The sequence below is a fragment of the Microcaecilia unicolor genome, chromosome 4 (assembly GCF_901765095.1).
Source record: "Microcaecilia unicolor chromosome 4, aMicUni1.1, whole genome shotgun sequence".
Lineage (NCBI taxonomy): Eukaryota > Metazoa > Chordata > Amphibia > Gymnophiona > Siphonopidae > Microcaecilia > Microcaecilia unicolor.
In genome coordinates, this window is record NC_044034.1 from 130,073,150 (window position 1) to 130,091,959 (window position 18,810).

At 43.7% G+C, this 18,810-nt stretch overlaps 1 protein-coding gene across 1 annotated transcript in view; it reads right to left on the minus strand.

Moving 5' to 3' along the window:
* RBM26 (RNA binding motif protein 26) overlaps positions 1–18,810 on the minus strand; it is a 492,900-nt gene that overhangs the window by 121,112 nt on the left and 352,978 nt on the right. The window contains 2 exon segments of the mRNA XM_030200623.1: positions 7,944–8,048; positions 8,596–8,763. Of these exon segments, the coding sequence (XP_030056483.1) occupies positions 7,944–8,048; positions 8,596–8,763 (273 nt within the window).

Consider the following 18,810-nt stretch of genomic DNA (forward strand, 5'->3'; position numbering starts at 1 on the left):
GCACTTATTAGTGCATGATTATCATAGAGACATTATATAGTGATTTAATTATAGTAAGTTTTAGTGCACGTCAGAGATATGGAATGTGCATGAGGTTTTTATAGGAGTAAGTGCTAGGATTGACTTACTCGGTTCTGAGATTTGTGAAAATTTATAAAAGGACTGAAGTTTAGATTCACAAGGGTGTTTTGCTTTAGAACATTGTTACAAAATTATTTCAGATTAGTCCTATGATTGAGAAATTCGTCCACCCTCAGAGGGCTTCCTAACTGGAGGCGCCTCGCTTGGGTGAGTTTACATCTCTGAGGACATCTCGATTAATTTAAAATAATATATAATTATAGATTGGTCACCCAGAACCGTACTAGGTCAACCTTTTCACTATTAGGGCTCCTGGAGTATGTTCAGTGATAAGTATATTTGAGTTTGCATACTTCAAATTTTTTTGAGTTTTTTTTTTGTTTAATTGGTATATAGAACCTACCCATTTATGGAAAAAGCCTTCTCAAAACTCATTTTTTCCAATTGACTTTTGGTTTTGCAATTTCCAAGTCCTGAAAGACTCTGGACTTCTATGGCTTAGCGTTTTATTTACCTGTGTTTCTGAGCCTTGTTACTATAGAACTCAGCATCACTTAGACCCTCCCTGTAGCTTCTGTTAGCCTCAGTGTGACTGTATTCTGTACTATTATTGATGGCGTTCTTTTCTGTTTTAATGTTTTTAGCTTTTGTAAACCGCTGTGACCAACTTTTGTTGTACTGGCAGTATATCAAATTTTAAATAAACTATAAACTAAACTATAAAATGTCCAAAAATCTAGTAGTGAACATAGCCATTTTCAAACATGAAAAATCATTTTATTTTCAAAAATGGCCCACTTTTGAAAAAAAAAAAAATTTGTGAAAAACACACAAAATCAAGTTATTGGGGTATAGGAGGAGCCAGCATTCTTAGTAGACTGGCCACACAGACATCCCAGCAAAGCAGTGGGGGAACTAAAGTGGACTCACATAAAAGTTCCTAGGTACACATCTTATTGTTAACCCCTTTATACTGTATGGTGAGCCCTCCAAAACCCACCAAAAACCCACTGTACACAATTGTACATCACTACAGTAGCCCTTATGACTGCAAGTGTCACCTTTATGTGAGTAACATAGGTTTTTCGTGGGTTCTGGGGGGCTCACATTTACCACCACAAGTGTAACAGTTAGAGTGGGTTATGGGCCTGGGTCCCCTTCTCTACAGTGAGCTGCACTGACCACTAGGCTACTCCAGGGACCTGCTTACTGCTCTAATAGGAATGGCCATAACATCTGAAGCTGTCATATAGCCTGGTATGTAATGTCATTTGGGGCACCTTTCTGTGACTGGGCAAGTCACTTAACCCTCCATTGCCCCAGGTACAATAGTAGTACAATATACTACTTCGATTGTGAACCCATTTGGGACAAATCAAATGCCTGTAAAATGAAAATGTAAACCACTTAGGTCCAAGCGGTATATAAAAACTGAAATGAATGAATGAATGACTTTGTCCTTATTAAAACAAGTCTAGCCCAAAACAACTAGGTTTTAGCCCTTGACGTTTTTTACTTTGTTCCATTATGGAAGAAAAACATCCAAGTGTTAGGAACGCCTAAATCCTGCCTCCAACCCACCCCCAATATCCCCCCCTTATGATCTGGACGCACTGGATATGAACTGCATAGAAAACTTCTAAAAATGTGTTTCAAAAATAGCAATGTGGATGTTTTTGAATGAAAAATGTTCATCCGCCACTTTGTGCTGGTTTTTTTTGGACATTTTTCTGTTTCGAAAATGAGCCCCTTAGTCTGATATAATATGGCAGTTCTTATGAACTAAATGTAAACATACCCTGTATCTACAACTCAACACACAAAAGATGTAAATCATAACTAGCATATTTTCTCTATAGAAGTTATCAAACAAAAAATTTTATCTATTTTTTATGTTTCTTAGGTCATCTGAGTAATAGAAATATAAATCTCTCCATTATTGAATGTACACCATTTCAACAGCTTTCGGGCTTGCAGGCTGTATATAAATGCTACTATTACTACCACCAGGCACACTGTGAAATAAAACAAAACCCCAAAAAATCCTAACTCAACGTACATGTAACAAACCTATCATGCAACAGTAGAATTAATTCCTATGATTCAAACAACATGAACCCAACCAATAAATAGGTGGCATTATAATATTACATGGAGTTCCAGAACACCAATACACCTACTACTAGAAAAACAGAACAAGTGGGACTGCTACAGAATTCTACACAAACTATAAGTAAACACAATACCACAACTCCATCATATGCAAAAAGCACACAGTACCTCACCAAAAACATAAAAATGGATCACAAATTTGAAATACAAATATGAAAAAAAAATTGAACTGGGAAGCCCAAGTTGTCAAACTAGGCATGTACCACAACATAGGAGAATATAAAAACAGAAATGCATTTTCTACAAAATACAAAGATATCTGCACTACATTTCCCAAAGCTAACATATTCCACCTCATAGATTCAAAATAGAGCACTTTTTTCTACTTTTGTTGTTTGGGCATTTTATTTTTCTAAGCAGGTTGGTCCCAGTTTCTCTTTTATGCTTTCTTGCCTGTCTTCTGTTCTCTTTCCAGTGGGTGCTATTATTTGACCTTTCTCCACTATCTTCTTCCATTCCCTCAATACAACCGTCTGACATATTTCCTCTCTCTCTCTTTTCTGTCTTCCCACTCAAATCTCACCCTCTCAATCTTCAGTCCTCCACCTGTATTTAAGTTACCTATCAACTTTCCCATCTCTTTCTCTCACCCTCTAAGCTCTCCTGTCTCATTCATTCTCTGGCCTCTTTCACTCATTTCCTATTACTACACTTCTACCCTCTGTACTCACCATCCTCTTCTTACTCATCTCCCCTGTGAACACCCATGGCCTCTCCCACATGGTTCTACTATGCCAAGGATCTTCCCTCCCTCTTCTTTTCCACACTCTTGTAGCCCAACATGTCCTCTCTCTTTCACCACCCAAATTCACAGCCCACCTCCCTGTCCTGCCCACACCTCTCTCCTCTCCATATCTATGGTCCAGCAATTCCCAGTTGCCACTGCCTTCCTCTTCACCTCTATGGCCCAGCAACTCCCAATCCCCTCTCTCTTCCCCTCCAACCCTATGGTCCAGTAATTCCCAGTCTTTTCTCCCTTCTGCTCCACCCTTATGATACAAGCAAATCCCCGGCCCCTCTCTCCCCACTCCCAATTATGATCCAGCAATTTCTTGTTTTCTCTCTTCCTCTCTATCCCAATGATCCAGTAACTTCCTGTCCCATCTCTCCACCTTCCACTTTATGTTTCAGCAATTCCTTGTCACCTAACCCTTCCTGTCCTCCCTTATAGTGCAGCAACTCTATGTCCCACCTCTCCCCTTTATGGCCCAGCAGCTCTGTCCCCCCCCCACCAACCACACAAAAAAAGTTCAGCTTCAATGTTTAGCAGGCAGCAACTCGGAGGGAAAAGCAGACTGGCAGCAGTAGATTCAGTTACACAGATCCCAATGCCTTGCTCCTTCCCAGGTTGTGGTGGTGGTGGCAAACTAAGCACCAGAAGTGTGGTTTACCGCCTACACAACCCATGAAGGATAACGGCATCGGGGTTTGTATAGCTGCATCTCCCCTCTTCCCCTGCAATCCAGCATCTCATATTCACTCTCTCCCTTCCCCCATAGTCTGACATTCCCCCCAGCCCCCACAGTCTGACATGCCCTCTCTCCTCAGCCTGCACCCCCCCCCCCCCGGTCTGGCATATCCCTCTCTCCTTACCCATCAACTCTCACCATCCATGGTCTGACATGTCCCCCTCTACCCAACCCCCAAAACATGTCCCTCCTTTCTCTCCTGTTCCCTCGTCCAAGGTCTGGCATCTCTCCTGTCTCTCACACATCCAGAACTTCTTCCTCTGCATTCCTCTATCTCCTCCTCATGGATCTAGCACCTCTCCCTTCCCCCATCTCCTCCCCATGAGTCCAGTACCTCTCCTTCCACGGATTGATGTCCCCCTCTCCCCCTCCCATCATGGTCTGACATGTCCCTCCTCTCTCCTCTGTTCCCTCAACCAAGGTCTGGCATCTCTCCTGTCCCCTCCCCCTATGTCTTCCTCATGGGTCCAGCACCTCTCCTTTCCCTCCCCATGAGTCCAGTAACCCCCCTCCCAACGTGTCTAGCACTTCTTCCTCATCCACCCTCAGTGCCCCCTGGTATTCCCTCTACAACATCCTGCTATGCGTAAACAGGAAGTTACTAAAGAGGGACAGGGAGCTGCAGAGGGAAGGATCAGGGTCAGCTCAGACAGCCTGTTACTGCTGCTGGCACCAGTGAAGAACTCAGGTTTTTGTGGACTGGGGCACAGAGGGCAGACATGGAAAATGTGATAGACTCACAGGTTGGGAGGGGGAAGATCTACTGGACTCACAAGAATGGAAGGAAAAGGTGCTGGCATTCTGGTCACTGACACACGTTCTTAGTGTCTAAATGTTGTCACCCTCTTTATAGAATTATCTCCAAACTACCTAATTCACTCTTCTTACTGGCCCAGTCAAGGGGAACTCACATTTCCTTGTTTGGTAACTTGACTGTCTGTGGGATGAATACAGAGTATCTCTAATTAGAAAATGAATGGCAAGTCAAGTGGTGCTTAGATGGCAACCCTGACTGTAAAAACTAAGGGCAATGCTGGGCTGGCTATGGTCTATGTCCTGCATATAGCAATCCAGTTTAGGATGGGCTGGAGAGGGCTTTGATAGAGACTCCAGTAATTTGGAAAGTGAGGACAGTGCCAGGCATATTTTTAAGGTCTGTGTCCTGCAAATGGCATGACAGATGCGAATAGTCTGGAGTGGGCTTTGACGGCAACTCCAGTAGTTGGAACATAAGGACAAAGCTGGGTGGACTTCTACAGTCTATATGTCCCAGAAACACCAAAGAAAGACCATGATTAAGTATTTAATCTTGAATTGATAATGATTGTGACTGATGGGCAGACTGGATGGACCGTTCAGGTCTTTATCTGCCATCACGTTGTTACTATTAAAACTGTTTGATCCTGAAGATGATGCAAAAACACCTGGAAGGAGTGAAATACTGCACTGAGTTCCACATAGCTGATGTAGAACTTTCGTTTGGCTTGTAAACAGATTCTCTGAATGAGGTGGACTCCAAACCAATGTAGAAAGCACTTGCTGCATTGAGAGAATAATGTTCCAATTTTGCAAAGAGTATTTATTTCCAGTGCTCGATAAACCACAAGAAGTCCACAAAGGTGACTATCCTGCTTATTTTCGAAAGAGAAAAACGCCTATAGTGCGACCTAAATCGGGAGATAGACGTTTATCTCGCAAAGGCGTCCAAATCGGTATAATCGAAAGCCGATTTTGGGCGTTTCCAACTGCACTCCGTTGCAGAAACAAATAAAGTTGATGGGGGCGTGTCGGAGGCGGAACTGGGACGTGGTTATCAGCCGAGGAGAAATGGGCGTCGTTAGCTGATAATCGGAAAAAAAAAAAAGGCGTTTTGACCGCGATTTTGGGTCACTTTTTTTGGACCCTTTTTTCTCACGAACAAGTCCCAAAAAAGTGCCCCAACTGCCCAGATGACCACTGGAGGGAATCGGGGATGACCTCCCCGGACTCCCCCAGTGGTCACTAACCCCCTCCCACCAAAAAAACCCCACTTTACAAACTTTTTTTCCAACCTGTATGCCAGCCTCAAATGCTGTACCCACATCCATGACAGCAGAATGTGTTCGATCCTGTCACAGCCTTTCCCTGGGTCAGATGTGGCTCTCGGGTGCAGTACAGGGTCACATCAGCATTGCATTGTGGTGGGTGTAGGGTATTGGGCTCCGTGATTTCATTAGCTTGTGTTACAGTCTCACGATGTTGGTAGTTGGAAGGCTCTTCTCCCATGGTGCTTTTCCCCCTGCCTACTGGGTCAGAGTGTGCCCTGTTGTTTCCTGTTGTAGTCCATGCGGTAGTGGCCATTTTTGTAAGCCAGTTTTAGTTCCCTTTCCTGTGTTAGCCACGTTACAGAACTTAGTTCTTACCTTGAATGTGGCTGAAAGAGGGCATTGTACACCATTCTGCCTGCTCTGACCTACTGCTCATCTCAGTACCAGGGAGACTCGTTGCCAGTGGGGCACAACCTCTCATCTGCAGTTAACTGTGAGTAAACGCGGTTATTCCAATAAAAGACGTTTTCGGAGAGATTAGTCTTCAGGTGTCAACTGGTGTGCCAATATTATACAGCAGCAACAAGTCCTAGAGGCCTGCGTGTATGCAGGTCCCTGGAGCACTTTTAGTGGGTACCGCAGTGCACTTCAGCCAGGTGGCCCCAGGCCCCCCCCCCCCAACCTGTAACACTTGTGCTGGTAAATGGGAGGCCTCCAAAACCCACTGTACCCACATGTAGGTGCCCCCTTCACCCCTAAGAGCTATGGTAGTGTACATTTGTGGGTAGTGGGTTTTGGGGGAGGGGGGTTGGGAGCTCAGCACCCGTGGTAAGGGAGCTATGCATGTGGGAGCTTTTTCTGAAGTCCACCGCACTGACCTAGGGTGCCCAGTTGGTGTCCTGGCATATCAGGGGGGCCAGTGTACTACCAATCCTGGCCCCTCCCACGACCAAATGGCTCAGATTAGGACGTTTTTGAGCTGAGCGTTTTTAGTTTCCATTATCGCTAAAAAAAACTAACGCCCAGCTCAAAAATGTCCATTTTTTCGAAAATACGGTTCGGCCCGCCCCTTCACGGACCCGTTCTCGGAGATAAACGCCCATGGAGATAGGCTTTTCCATTCGATTATGCCCCTCCACGTGGTTAACAATTAAAAAAAAAAAAGGTAACCAGGGGTGGAGACAAAGAGGGAAAACGAGGTCAAGTAGCTGAAGAACCAAAGGGCTCAACAAACCTTTGTTCAGGCTGACCTTTGACACCCACCACTGCATGATGGTCTAAAGCAAAGGCAACAATGTTAAACAGAAGTTTGATGTGCTGTTTCATTCTGAGATAGGTAAAAGACACAAACTAGACTGCAGAAGTCATATAGCTTAGTATCTGCAAGTAAGTTTTGGCAGTGAGAGCTAAGTAGTACTGAACCTCCTGATCATAATTTATTAGTTTCAAGAGTCTTTCTTGGAGCAGAAAGCCTTTCATTAGATCTGTGTTAAAAATAGCTTCTATGAATGAGATATTGTTTGCAGACTTAAGAGCTGTCTTTTTGAAGCTGATGAGCAAACTTACTCTGGAGGAGGAAACATACTGTTTTGTTCCTGACAAAAACAACTAGATTTCTTGATAAAGCTACCAGAGGCCAGTTACTGAAATATGGAAAGATCAGATACCCCTGTTTCTTCAGGGAAGCTGCAGCAACCAGTACACATTTAGAGGTTTCCATGCTCTCTAAGTTTGCCACCAAAGGAATCCACCAATGCGTAGCACATTTTCCAATCAGCTATGCACATCTTAGATGATTTTTATTGCCTTTGTGGTATATCAAATAAAGGTGATGAGAATGATGATCTACATATGCTAAGCAGATAAGATGGATTTCAAACTCTTCTTCCTCACAGAGAATAGTTGCCAGCTCAAACTGACTAGGGAATTAGGCTAGATGAAAGACCTTATACTCTGTGAAAGATGTCACACGTGGAGGGGTATTTTCGATAGGACATCTAAGTCAGATTTTGGACATTTTACGATAAACATCCCAAATCCGAATAGGAAACATGACCATTTTCGAAAGCACAAAACATATAACTTTTTTGTTCGAAAATATTGTTTGTAACAAAGTTTTCCGCCCTTTGTTTACTGTATATTCAGAAGTACTAACCATAATATACATGGTGCAAAAGGAAAGTATCCAACTTACTTCAAGCTGTAACTCTGTGTACTTTCGTCTTAGTTCCGCAACATCTTCACCAGCTTGAATCTTCTTATATAAATCTAACTCAGTATCTAGCAATTCTTTCTGCATCTAAGATGATATCAAAGAAAAGAAAATTAAACAACTGTCTGTTTAAATATTAACAGATAAAATACAGACTACTATTTAAAAGTGTTTAACATCCTACTGTTTTAACACAAGATAGCTGGTCATGAATAAAAAGTGAACCAACCCCCTACCCCCCCCCCCCCCCCCAAATAAATGAGTGCTGTTTCTGTAATGGATCTGGATTGTAGGTTTATTACTCACCTTTTCCAAATTCAAGCTTGAGGCATGTTACAATCAGGTACATAAATTATTTCCCTACTAATGTAGGCTTACAATCTAAGTTGAACATAATGCACTGGAGGATAAAGTGACTAGTCTAAGGTCACAAAGAGTATATGTAAATGTGAGAAGCAGGATTTGAATCCTAGCTTTCTTCACCACTAAGCCACATCCCCCTTCGTATTATTCAAACAGCAGGCTAAATAGACAAAAACACAACTTCTGATAGGCAAGAGCAGCCACTAACAACAAGGTTCTACTTGTGAATTAAAATCAAATGAAATTATTTCATAAAAGAAGAATGATATACCTGAGCTTTAGTTTTCAAGTTTTTAGGCAGACCACCACCTGAAGAAATTGCTTTCAGTTCATCCTTTAATTTAGTAATGCTGTTGGTCAAAGATTCCAAAGTCTTCATGATTTCAGCTTTGTCTTCAGATTTAATTGATTTGTTTTTCTCCAGCTTGGATATAAGGATCTAAATATGATAAAAGTTGATTTTTTAATAAAGTATGTAAAAACAATGTGTGCACAAACATGCATGCTGAATACAAAATTTAAGAATAACATATTAAAAACTGTACAATGAAATGTTACAGTTGTGTAGGGAAGTTCAAGCACCCTTGTTCAAATTGTATGTTTCAATGAATCCCAAAGCAAACAGAAGCTGCCAAAAGTACATGGTAGAAACCTAGGGGTCCTTTTACTAAGGTGCACTGAAAAATGGCCTGCGGTAGTGTAGACGCATGTTTTGGGCGCATGCAGAATTATTTTTTAGCTAATCTACAAAAAATGCCTTTTTTTTTTTTTGCCAAAAACGGACGTGCAGCAAAATGAAAACTGCGCGCATCCATTTTGGATCTGAGACCTTACCACAAGTCACTGACCTAGCAGTAAGGTCTCACGTGGTAACCGAGTGGTAAATGGTCTATGCACATCAAATGACGCGCGTAGCTGCCTCATGCCAGAAAATAAAAAATATTTTTCAGATGCGTGTAACAGACGCGTGCCAAAATTGAAATTATCGTAAGGGCCACGCGGTAACCGGGCGGCAACTCCAATTTGGCAAGACCTATGTAGCTTAATAAAAGGGCCCCTCGGAATTGGTCAACATTCAGCAATTGCAGTGATTATATATTTTTTAAATACTTGCCATAATGTTTTTAAAAAAATGTACATTTAGCATGAATATCCAGATAATCAGTAATGCTGAATATATGTATAAGGGTGTTACCACTGCCAGCTATGCATACAATGCCAGTAATTGACCCACTATAAGTAGAGCTATGCTATTTAAATTTAGAACAGCTTTTTTCCTGCCATTAATTAAATTGCCTAGCTATATGGATAGCAGCTGAATCTCACCACTATCTATACAGCTGGGCATTCTGACCTAGCTCAACCCTGCAATGACTTGAAAGATTTCAGTGGGAATTATCTGAAAGATGCCACTGGAAACCCATAAACATAGGAATTATATATTTAGTGGTAACCAATAAGTGCATGAGTAGGGGGGTATTTCCCAAAAGGTTGCCTAAAGCAAGGCTGTGAAATGTGCTTTACGCACAAATTGTACAATGGCAATTACATATGCAACTAACAGTGTTCAATAACCTGCATATGTAAGTGCTAGGCACATTCATGACCTGCCCCTTGTCCCTCCCCCTCCCACACCCCTACCTACCAGTTGCACACTAAATAAATTACGCACTAAGTTTACAGAATACTAAGTGTAGTTATATGCATAACTGCAAATTAGTGCCAATTACCTCCAATTATAGCAAATTGATTAACACCAACTGGAGCCTAATTTAACAATTTATTTATGAGCATAACTGGCAGTATTCTATAACCTACACACAAGGGGGATAGGCCCCTCTGAAAGTTTGATGTTGCAAGAAGAATCAACAGTGAAAGAAATGTTCACTTAAAATAGAATTTTCTTTACTCAAAGAGGAGGTATTCCTGAAGCAGATTTTGAAATGTGGGCTATTTCTTATCTTTACTTATTTATCATCTAAGAGGAAAGGCAAAATGATTTAAGTGGTACAAAGTGAGAATGTGAGTTACTGTCGATCACCTAAGGATAAAGTGTAATATTATATGTGAAGGAATGAAGTACACAGGACAAAGTAAGCAAGCAATGCTTTATCTTGCACCATGATTTCTTAGATTAACAATATCTGTTGTCCTTTCTTGTAGTTACGCCAGATTTATGAAGCAAACTGAATTGTAACAAATTTTAAAATGCATTAAAAGTCTATTTAATTACACTAGGATCTGGAGTCCCATAGAGGGGCATTTTTGATCGGGGACGCCCATCTCTAAGGGCGCCCATCTCCGAGGACGGCACCATGAAGGGGCGGGGCCAACCGTATTTGCAAAACGAGATGGGCGTCCATCTTTCGTTTCGATAATACGGTTGGGGGCGCCCAAATCTTGGGTCAAATGCTGAGATCGCTGGCAGTAGAGATGGGCGCCCTCGGTTTTCAGCCATAATGGAAACCGAGGGCGCCCATCTCAAAAACGAATAACTCCAAGGCATTTGGTCGTGGGAGGAGCCAGCATTCGTAGTGCACTGGTCCCCCTCACATGCCAGGACACCAACCGGGCAACCTAGGGGGCACTGCAGTGGACTTCACAAATTGCTCCCAGGTACATAGCTCCCTTACCTTCGGTGCTGAGCCCCCCAAACCCTCCCCCCCAAAACCCATTCCCCACTACCATAGCCCTAAGGGGAGAAGGGGGGGGGGCATTTCTGGTGGGTTCTGAAGGGCTCCCATTTTCCACCACAAGTGTAACAAGTAGAGGGGGGATGGGCCTGGGTCCGCCTGCCTGAGGTGTACTGCACCCACTAAAACTGCTCCAGGGACCTGCATACTGCTGTGATGGACCTGAGTATGACATTTGAGGCTGGCATAGAAGTTGGCAAAAAAAAAAAGTTTTCTTTTAAAAAAGGACCAAATAAAACGGACCAAATTCTCACCAGGGACGCCCCTCTTTTTTCCATTATCGGCCGAGGACGTCCATCTCTCCTCGGCCGATAAACATGCCCCAGTCCCGCCTTTGCTACGCCTCCGACACGCCCCCGTGAACTTTGTTCGTCCCCGCGACGGACTGCAGTTGGAGGCGCCCAAAATCAGCTTTCGATTATACCGATTTGGGCGCCCGCGGGAGAAGGACACCCATCTCCCGATTTGTGTCGAAAGATGGGCGTCCTCTTTCAAAAATAAGCTGGATAGTGTCCCAGGTTTACTGGAGCCAATTTTGCTGGTAAGGTTCCTTTATCTTTTATTCTATTTTTTTAACTACTTATTGGTTCTGAAAATGACTTATTAACTGCTCTGTTGTGCTGTACAGTTTCAAATTCAGTATATCAAAAAATCAAGAAAACTATTAAGAAATACTTCAATTTTTCCCTTTGATTCAATGCCAAAGGATGTGGTAAAAGCAGTTAATATGGATAGAGCACCGTTCACAGAAGAGTGTGTGTATGAACAACTTGAAAAGCTAAAGGTGGACAAAACCATGGGACCGGATGGGATCCACCCCAGGATATTGAAGGAGCTCAGAGAGGTTCTGGCGGGTCCTCTTAAAGATTTGTTTAATAAATCCTTGGAGACGGGAGAGGTTCTGAGGGATTGGAGAACGGCAGATATGGTCCCTCTTCACAAAAGTGGTGATAGGGAAGAAGCTGGAAACTACAGGCCGGTAAGCCTCACTTCGGTTATTGGAAAAGTAATGGAAGCAATGCTGAAGGAAAGGATAGTGAATTTCCTGGAAGCCAATAAGTTGCAAGATCCGAGACAACATGGTTTTACCAAAGGGAAATCGTGCCAAACGAACCTCATTGAACTCTTTGATTGGGTGACAGGAGAATTGAATCAGGGCCGAGCTATGGACGTAATCTACTTAGATTTCAGCAAAGCTTTTGACACGGTTCCCCACAGGAGGCTCTTAAATAAACTGGATGGGCTGAAGATAGGACCCGAAGTGGTGAACTGGATTAGGAACTGGTTGACGGACAGATGCGAGAGGGTGGTGGTGAATGGAATTCGCTCGGAGGAGCGAAAGGTTAGTAGTGGAGTGCCTCAAGGATCGGTGCTGGGGCCGATTCTGTTCAATATATTTGTGAGTGACATTGCCGAAGGGTTAGAAGGTAAAGTTTGCCTATTTGCGGATGATACTAAGATCTGTAACAGAGTGGACACCCGGGACGGAGTGGAAAACATGAAAAAGGACCTACGGAAGCTAGAAGAATGGTCTAAGGTTTGGTAATTAAAATTCAATGTGAAGAAATGCAAAGTGATGCACTTAGGGAATAGAAATCCACGGGAGATGTATGTGTTAGGCGGGGAGAGTCTGATAGGTACGGATGGGGACAGGGATCTTGGGGTGATAGTATCTGAGGATTTGAAGGTGACAAAACAGTGTGACAAGGCGGTGGCCCTAGCTAGAAGGTTGTTAGGCTGTATAGAGAGAGGTGTGACCAGCAGAAGAAAGGGGGTGTTGATGCCCCTGTATAAGTCGTTGGTGAGGCCCCACCTGGAGTATTGTGTTCAGTTCTGGAGGCTGTATCTTGTTAAGGATGTAAAAAGAATTGAAGCGGTGCAAAGAAAAGCTACGAGAATGGTATGGGATTTGCGTTACAAGACGTATGAGGAGAGACTTGCAGACCTGAATATGTATACTCTGGAGGAAAGGAGAAACAGGGGTGATATGATACAGACGTTCAAATATTTGAAAGGTATTAATCTGCAAACTAACCTTTTCCGGAGATGCGAAGGCAGTAGAACGAGAGGACATGAAATGAGATTGAAGGGGGGCAGACTCAAGAAAAATGTCAGGAAGTATTTTTTCACGGAGAGAGTAGTGGATGCTTGGAATGCCCTCCCACGGGAGGTGGTGGAAACGAAAACGGTAACGGAATTCAAACATGCGTGGGATAAACATAAAGGAATCCTGCTCAGAAGGAATGGATCCTAAGGAGCTTAGACGAGATTGGGTGGCAAAGTCGGTGGCGGGAGACGGAGATGGTGCTGAGCAGACTTATACGGTCTGTGCCAGAGCCGATGGTGGGAGGCGGGACTGGTGGTTTGGAGGCGGGGATAGTGCGGGGCAGACTTATACGGTCTGTGCCAGAACCGGTGGTGGGAGGCAGGGCTGGTGGTTGGAAGGCGGGGATAGTGCTGGGCAGACTTATACGGTCTGTGCCCGGAAAAGGACAGGTACAAATCAAGGTAAGGTATACACAAAAAGTAGCACATGTGAGTTTATCTTGTTGGGCAGACTGGATGGACCGCGCAGGTCTTTTTCTGCTGTCATCTACTATGTTACTATGTTAATATGGACTTCCGGTGGAGCCATGAGGTAGGGCGGATGCTGAATAGCGCTGCTCCTCACCTCCCTTCCAAAAGCCTTTATAATATATGGATTTTCACCCCATTTTGTGTAGTTACTTATCAGAAATATTTTCTGGTGAGCTATCAACTGTAGGACCGCTTCATCTGCATGTATGGCTTCAAAATCTTTGTGCAAAGGATAAGACAAGGGCTGACCCTTGGAGAACAAGACGGCACTAAGTACCGATCCACAGAACCCCTCTGTAAGCTTGGAGTGAACTGCGGAAATAATCTCCAAAGTGAAGGTGACTGTTGAAGTTGTTCTTGATAAGAAGTTGAAGCAGTTTTTTGATAAAATTGATAATGCCCATCAGCACACAGATGGTATGGGCCTGGGCCTAGATGGGGTGCAGAGGTGGACTGGAGTGGTAGAGGATTCTCTGCAGCGAGTTGAGACCACACAAGGCCCCTGGAACAAGCAATTGCAGGCCCTTACTGATAAAGTTCAAGATTTGGAGAACAGGGAAAGGTGCAACAATTTGTGCTTGGTGGGCATTCCGGAGTGCATCCAAGAGGGGGACTTGTTGAACTATCTGGAGACCTGGATCCCCCAAAGCTTACAAGTGAGCAACTGGCATGGCTCCTTCTGGATTGTGCAGGCCACTGTTTGGGGGCTCATGGACTCGAGGGGTCCAGACCGCAGGTGGTGATCCTGTATGTACTTAATTTTTATCACAAATTGGAAATCCTTTGTACCTTACAAGCTAGAAAGACATTGCACGTGGACAATCATAAAATTGTGTTTTCAGGATTATTCTACGCAGTTGTGGCACACCACTGGAAGATTCAGCTCGGCATTCTCAGGACTATAAGTAAGTCTGTTTTGCACTTCTTTACCCAGCCCGCCTCCAGGTGATGCATGAAAATAGCACAGTTTTTTATGACACCCCCATAGAAGTGCAGGCCTTTTTGGACTTGGTGCTCGCGAGAAGGGTTCCATCTTTCCCATCTAACTTGGAGCACTGAGCTTCAAGATGTCAGCTGGGACACTATTTCATTATTTTATTATCTCGGGCTGGACTTTAGCATGCCACCATTTTGCCCTTTTTCCTGACATCTTGGTCTCTTAACTAACTGCTGCGGGGCACTATGTGGTGACTTTGGGAGGGGACAATAAGTGTCAGCCTGCTGGCAGTTTCATGAGCCTCTTCAGATGCTAAATGTGTTCAGTTTGGTTGGTTTCTGTGTTATTGCTTGCTAAATGTGACTTTTCTGTAGGGCGACTGGTCTGTGAAGTTCTGTGTGAGTGTTGTGGGAGAGGGGGAGACATTCATGAGGGACTCTTTGTGTGGGGGTATAAGTTTTATGGATAAAACACTTGACCTCCCATCCTAAGCAGTCTGGTTTTAGGCCCCACTTTGGCACAGAAACGGTATTAGCTGCTTTACTTGGTGAAATTTATTCTCATCTAGATAAACATAACGTCCGTCTGGCTATTTCACTTGATCCGTCCGCAGCTTTTGATTTGGTCAATCACTCTCTTCTACCTTCCTGTCTTGAGGCATTGGGTGTATCAATATAGTACTTGTGTGGTTCACTGCCTTTCTGGCAGATCGCTCTTTCCAGGTTCAAATGTGTTAGCTTCATTGTGAGCCCTTTGGCCTAAGCCAAGTCCTAGGACAAACTTAGGCCAAGGTCTAGGGCAGACCAAGCTCACTATACAGTAACAATGGCTACAATGCCCAGAACACTCAGGGAGACCAGAGAGCACCACCAGAAAGGGAAACAGACCACCCAGAATACAGGCTGCAAGGCCAAACTGCAACCCAATCACACACAAGGGAAGGGAAAACAAAAGTCCCGACAGGAACTGGCACACGGGCCGCACAAAGACACCAACGAAAGATCACCAGACCCAACACACAGATATAGCAGGTAAAGGGTTAAAGCAGACTACAAAGAGAGACTGCTCTAGGTACACAGGTCAGACGAGGAGCAATGCTCACAACAGCCAAGCAACAGATACAGCAGATAAAGGGTTAAAGCAGACTACAGACAGAGACTGCTTTTGGGTACACAGGTCAGAAGAGGAGCAGTGCTCACAAGAGCCAAACAACAGACACATCATGTAAAGAGTTAAAGCAGACTACAGACAGACTGCTTCTGGGTATACAAGACAGAAGAGGAGCAGTGCTCACAAGAGCCAAACAACAGACAGCAGACAAAGGGTTAAAGCAGACTACAGAGAAAGAGACTGTTTCTAAGAACACAGGACAGACAAGGAGCAGAGCTCACAAGAACCAGGCAACAGATACAGTGGGTAAAGGGTTAATAGGGAAATCCAAACAAAGGAAGCACATTCTTACCATGGACACAGCCAGCAAACACAGCTGGGAAGGGAAAGGCAGGCACACAGTAAAGCAACAGACACTGGGAAGCAGAACACAGGTGCACAATAGCTAAGTAATCAGAGAAGAAGCTGTCTGCTACAAACTCACAGAACAATTGGAGACAAAGGGAATAAAGGCAACCAAACAACAGAGAATTCACCCTGTGCCACAGGCACAGACTAAGCGGAAACAAAGAAAGCTCACAGCTGAAGGGGATAATGCTAGAGTGCCCTATGCAGGCAGAGGTAAGTTTAAATAGGGTCTAGCATCTGACGTCAGCTGCTTCAGAAGTCAGTCCAATCCCTGCAATGGCCAATCAGGAGCGAGTCCCAGTCACTACCCTGCCTGTCCCAGTAGGATCATAACAAAATGTCATCTTCTTCTTCCACTTCCCACCCTCTTCGATGTGGGGACCCGCAAGGATCAATTATTTTTCCCTTTCTCTTTTCCTGAGCCCTTTGGCAACTCTAATACAAACTTTGGGGATCTCCTTTTCATTTCTACGTAGATGATATCTTACTGATTTATCCTACTAACCCTACCTTGCCATCCATTCAATCTTTACAAGACTGGCTATATTCACACAGATTAGTATTAAATAAGAAAAAAGACAGTAACGTGTTGGTTCACGGGTGGTTTTTCTCCCCCTTCTCTTCGGGCACTCCCTTCTCCTCAGTAGAGTCCTTCTGCCATATTGGCGTCATCTTGGATTCCCAACTTAGTTTCTCACAATAGATTTCAGGGTTATGTAAGACAAGTTTTTTCATACTTCGTCAACTCTGTTTAGTCCATAAGTTTTTTGATCATGACACACATTTCATTCTATGATACTTTCTCTCTTTATCACCAGGTTTGATTACTGTAACATTGCCTATCTTGGTTGCTCCCACTCAATTCTCAAGAAACTTCAAACTCTTCAAAACACTGCTGTTAAATTACTCCATCATGCCCACAAATATGATCATGTTTCCCCCTCCTTATCAAGTCCCATTGGCTCCCAGTAGAAAAACAAATTATTAAGACTCTACACTCGCTCATTGATTAGGTCACCCCAAATATCTATCTAATCTCTCTATCCCTTATTCCCCCGCACAACTACTTTGTTCAATCAATAACCATGTCTCTGTCTTCCTAGCCCCCATGTTGCCCAACTAAAGTCAACCCGCAATCGGGCCTTCTTTTTTGCAGCACCTTTCTTATGGAACTCTGTCACTCCCGATGCGTGCATTATTAACATTCAAAAAGTTTAAAACTGCCCTAAAAACCTGGCTATTTCACCACGCATTTGATTTGCCCTGAGGTATTAATTATTTTTCACCTGGTTCCTGCAATACTTCTTTCTCTCTTTTTCTTCTTGCACTTTTGGCCTGACCTTTTAATCTATATTTTCCTTGTTCTCCCCCTTCCCTATTCCTCTCTGAATGGATCTCTTTCTTGTATGAGTCCCTTCCGGTCTGTCCTATTCATATTGTAGTTCCTTTCTGTTGTTTTCTTCCTGTTTTCAGAAATTGCACACCACTATGATCTGCGAGTTAGCTAATGGTGGTATAGTAAGCTGAAATAAACAATAACTATGACTGAGCAAGGGAACTTGGGGGGTCTCGAGTGTTCAGGTGGTGGGTAAGGGGGTTGGTTTCAGGATTAAGGGGAGTGCTTCGGGTATGTCTGGGTGGTGGGCACTTAGCGTGGTGTGGAGTCTCTGTGGTTTGTGGAGTGGTGGGGCTGACCTGGTGAGGGTTGAGAATCGGGTCCCCTTTATTTATTTATTTATTTAGATTTTGCTCACACCTTTTTCAGTAGTAGCTCAAGGTGAGTTACATTCAGGTACTCTGGACATTTCTCTGTCCCAGGAGGGCTCACAATCTAAGTTTGTACCTGAGGCAATGGAGGGTTAAGTGACTTGCCCATGATCACAAGGAGCAGCAGTGGGATTTGAACTGGCCACCTCTGGATTGCAAGACCGGTGCTCTAACCACTTTTGCTAGAGTTTTTTTTATTGTTTTTTGGAAAAGTGCATTATGGTTATAATGTGGGATCCCCCTTGAGAGTTTGTTCTTTGGTGGGTATTAAGTCTCCTATCAAGAGAACAAAAAAAGGAGTTCATACACCTTCCCTTCAGGAAACCCATCTCAGTGATGGGGAACATCAAAAGTTGCAGTGTAGTTGGATGGGCGCTGTGTATGTACTATTCTTCTGGTACTACCCAAAGTGCTGGGGTGGTGATTTTAATAGATAAATCTGTTACAAGTCAGATTCATAAAGTGCCTGTAGGGCGGAAGGGTAGACATGTGTTAGACCACTTGACTGTTCATAATACAGAAATGGTCATACTTAATGTTTACGCGCCAAACGTTTCTACTCTTTCCTTTTTTGGGGCACTAAGGTGGTAGTGTCTTATTTGCAATTGCCCCTTCTAGTTCTGGGGGACTATTATTGCAATGGATCCTTCCATGGATCAGTTGGGGGGGGGGGGGGGGGGGGGAATGCAGAGCTTAGAGCCAGTCGAGATTTACAACATTTTTGCAAGGTTCTAGACTTGGTAGATCCCTGGAGGATTTTCCACCCTTTAGACAAAGATTTTACTCATGTTACCAAGGCACACTAGACCATGTCCTGCATAGATTATATTTTTGTGACATCTTTTTACTTTTACTGGGTATTGGATGCAGCCATAGATCTGTGTACCATCTTGTGCACTGCTATCTTAAAGCTGTTAATTTCCTGATACGAGTGCTAGCAGTGATCTGGAAGAAATCGGACTAATCTAATTCTGTGTTTGCTGCTTTAAAAAGT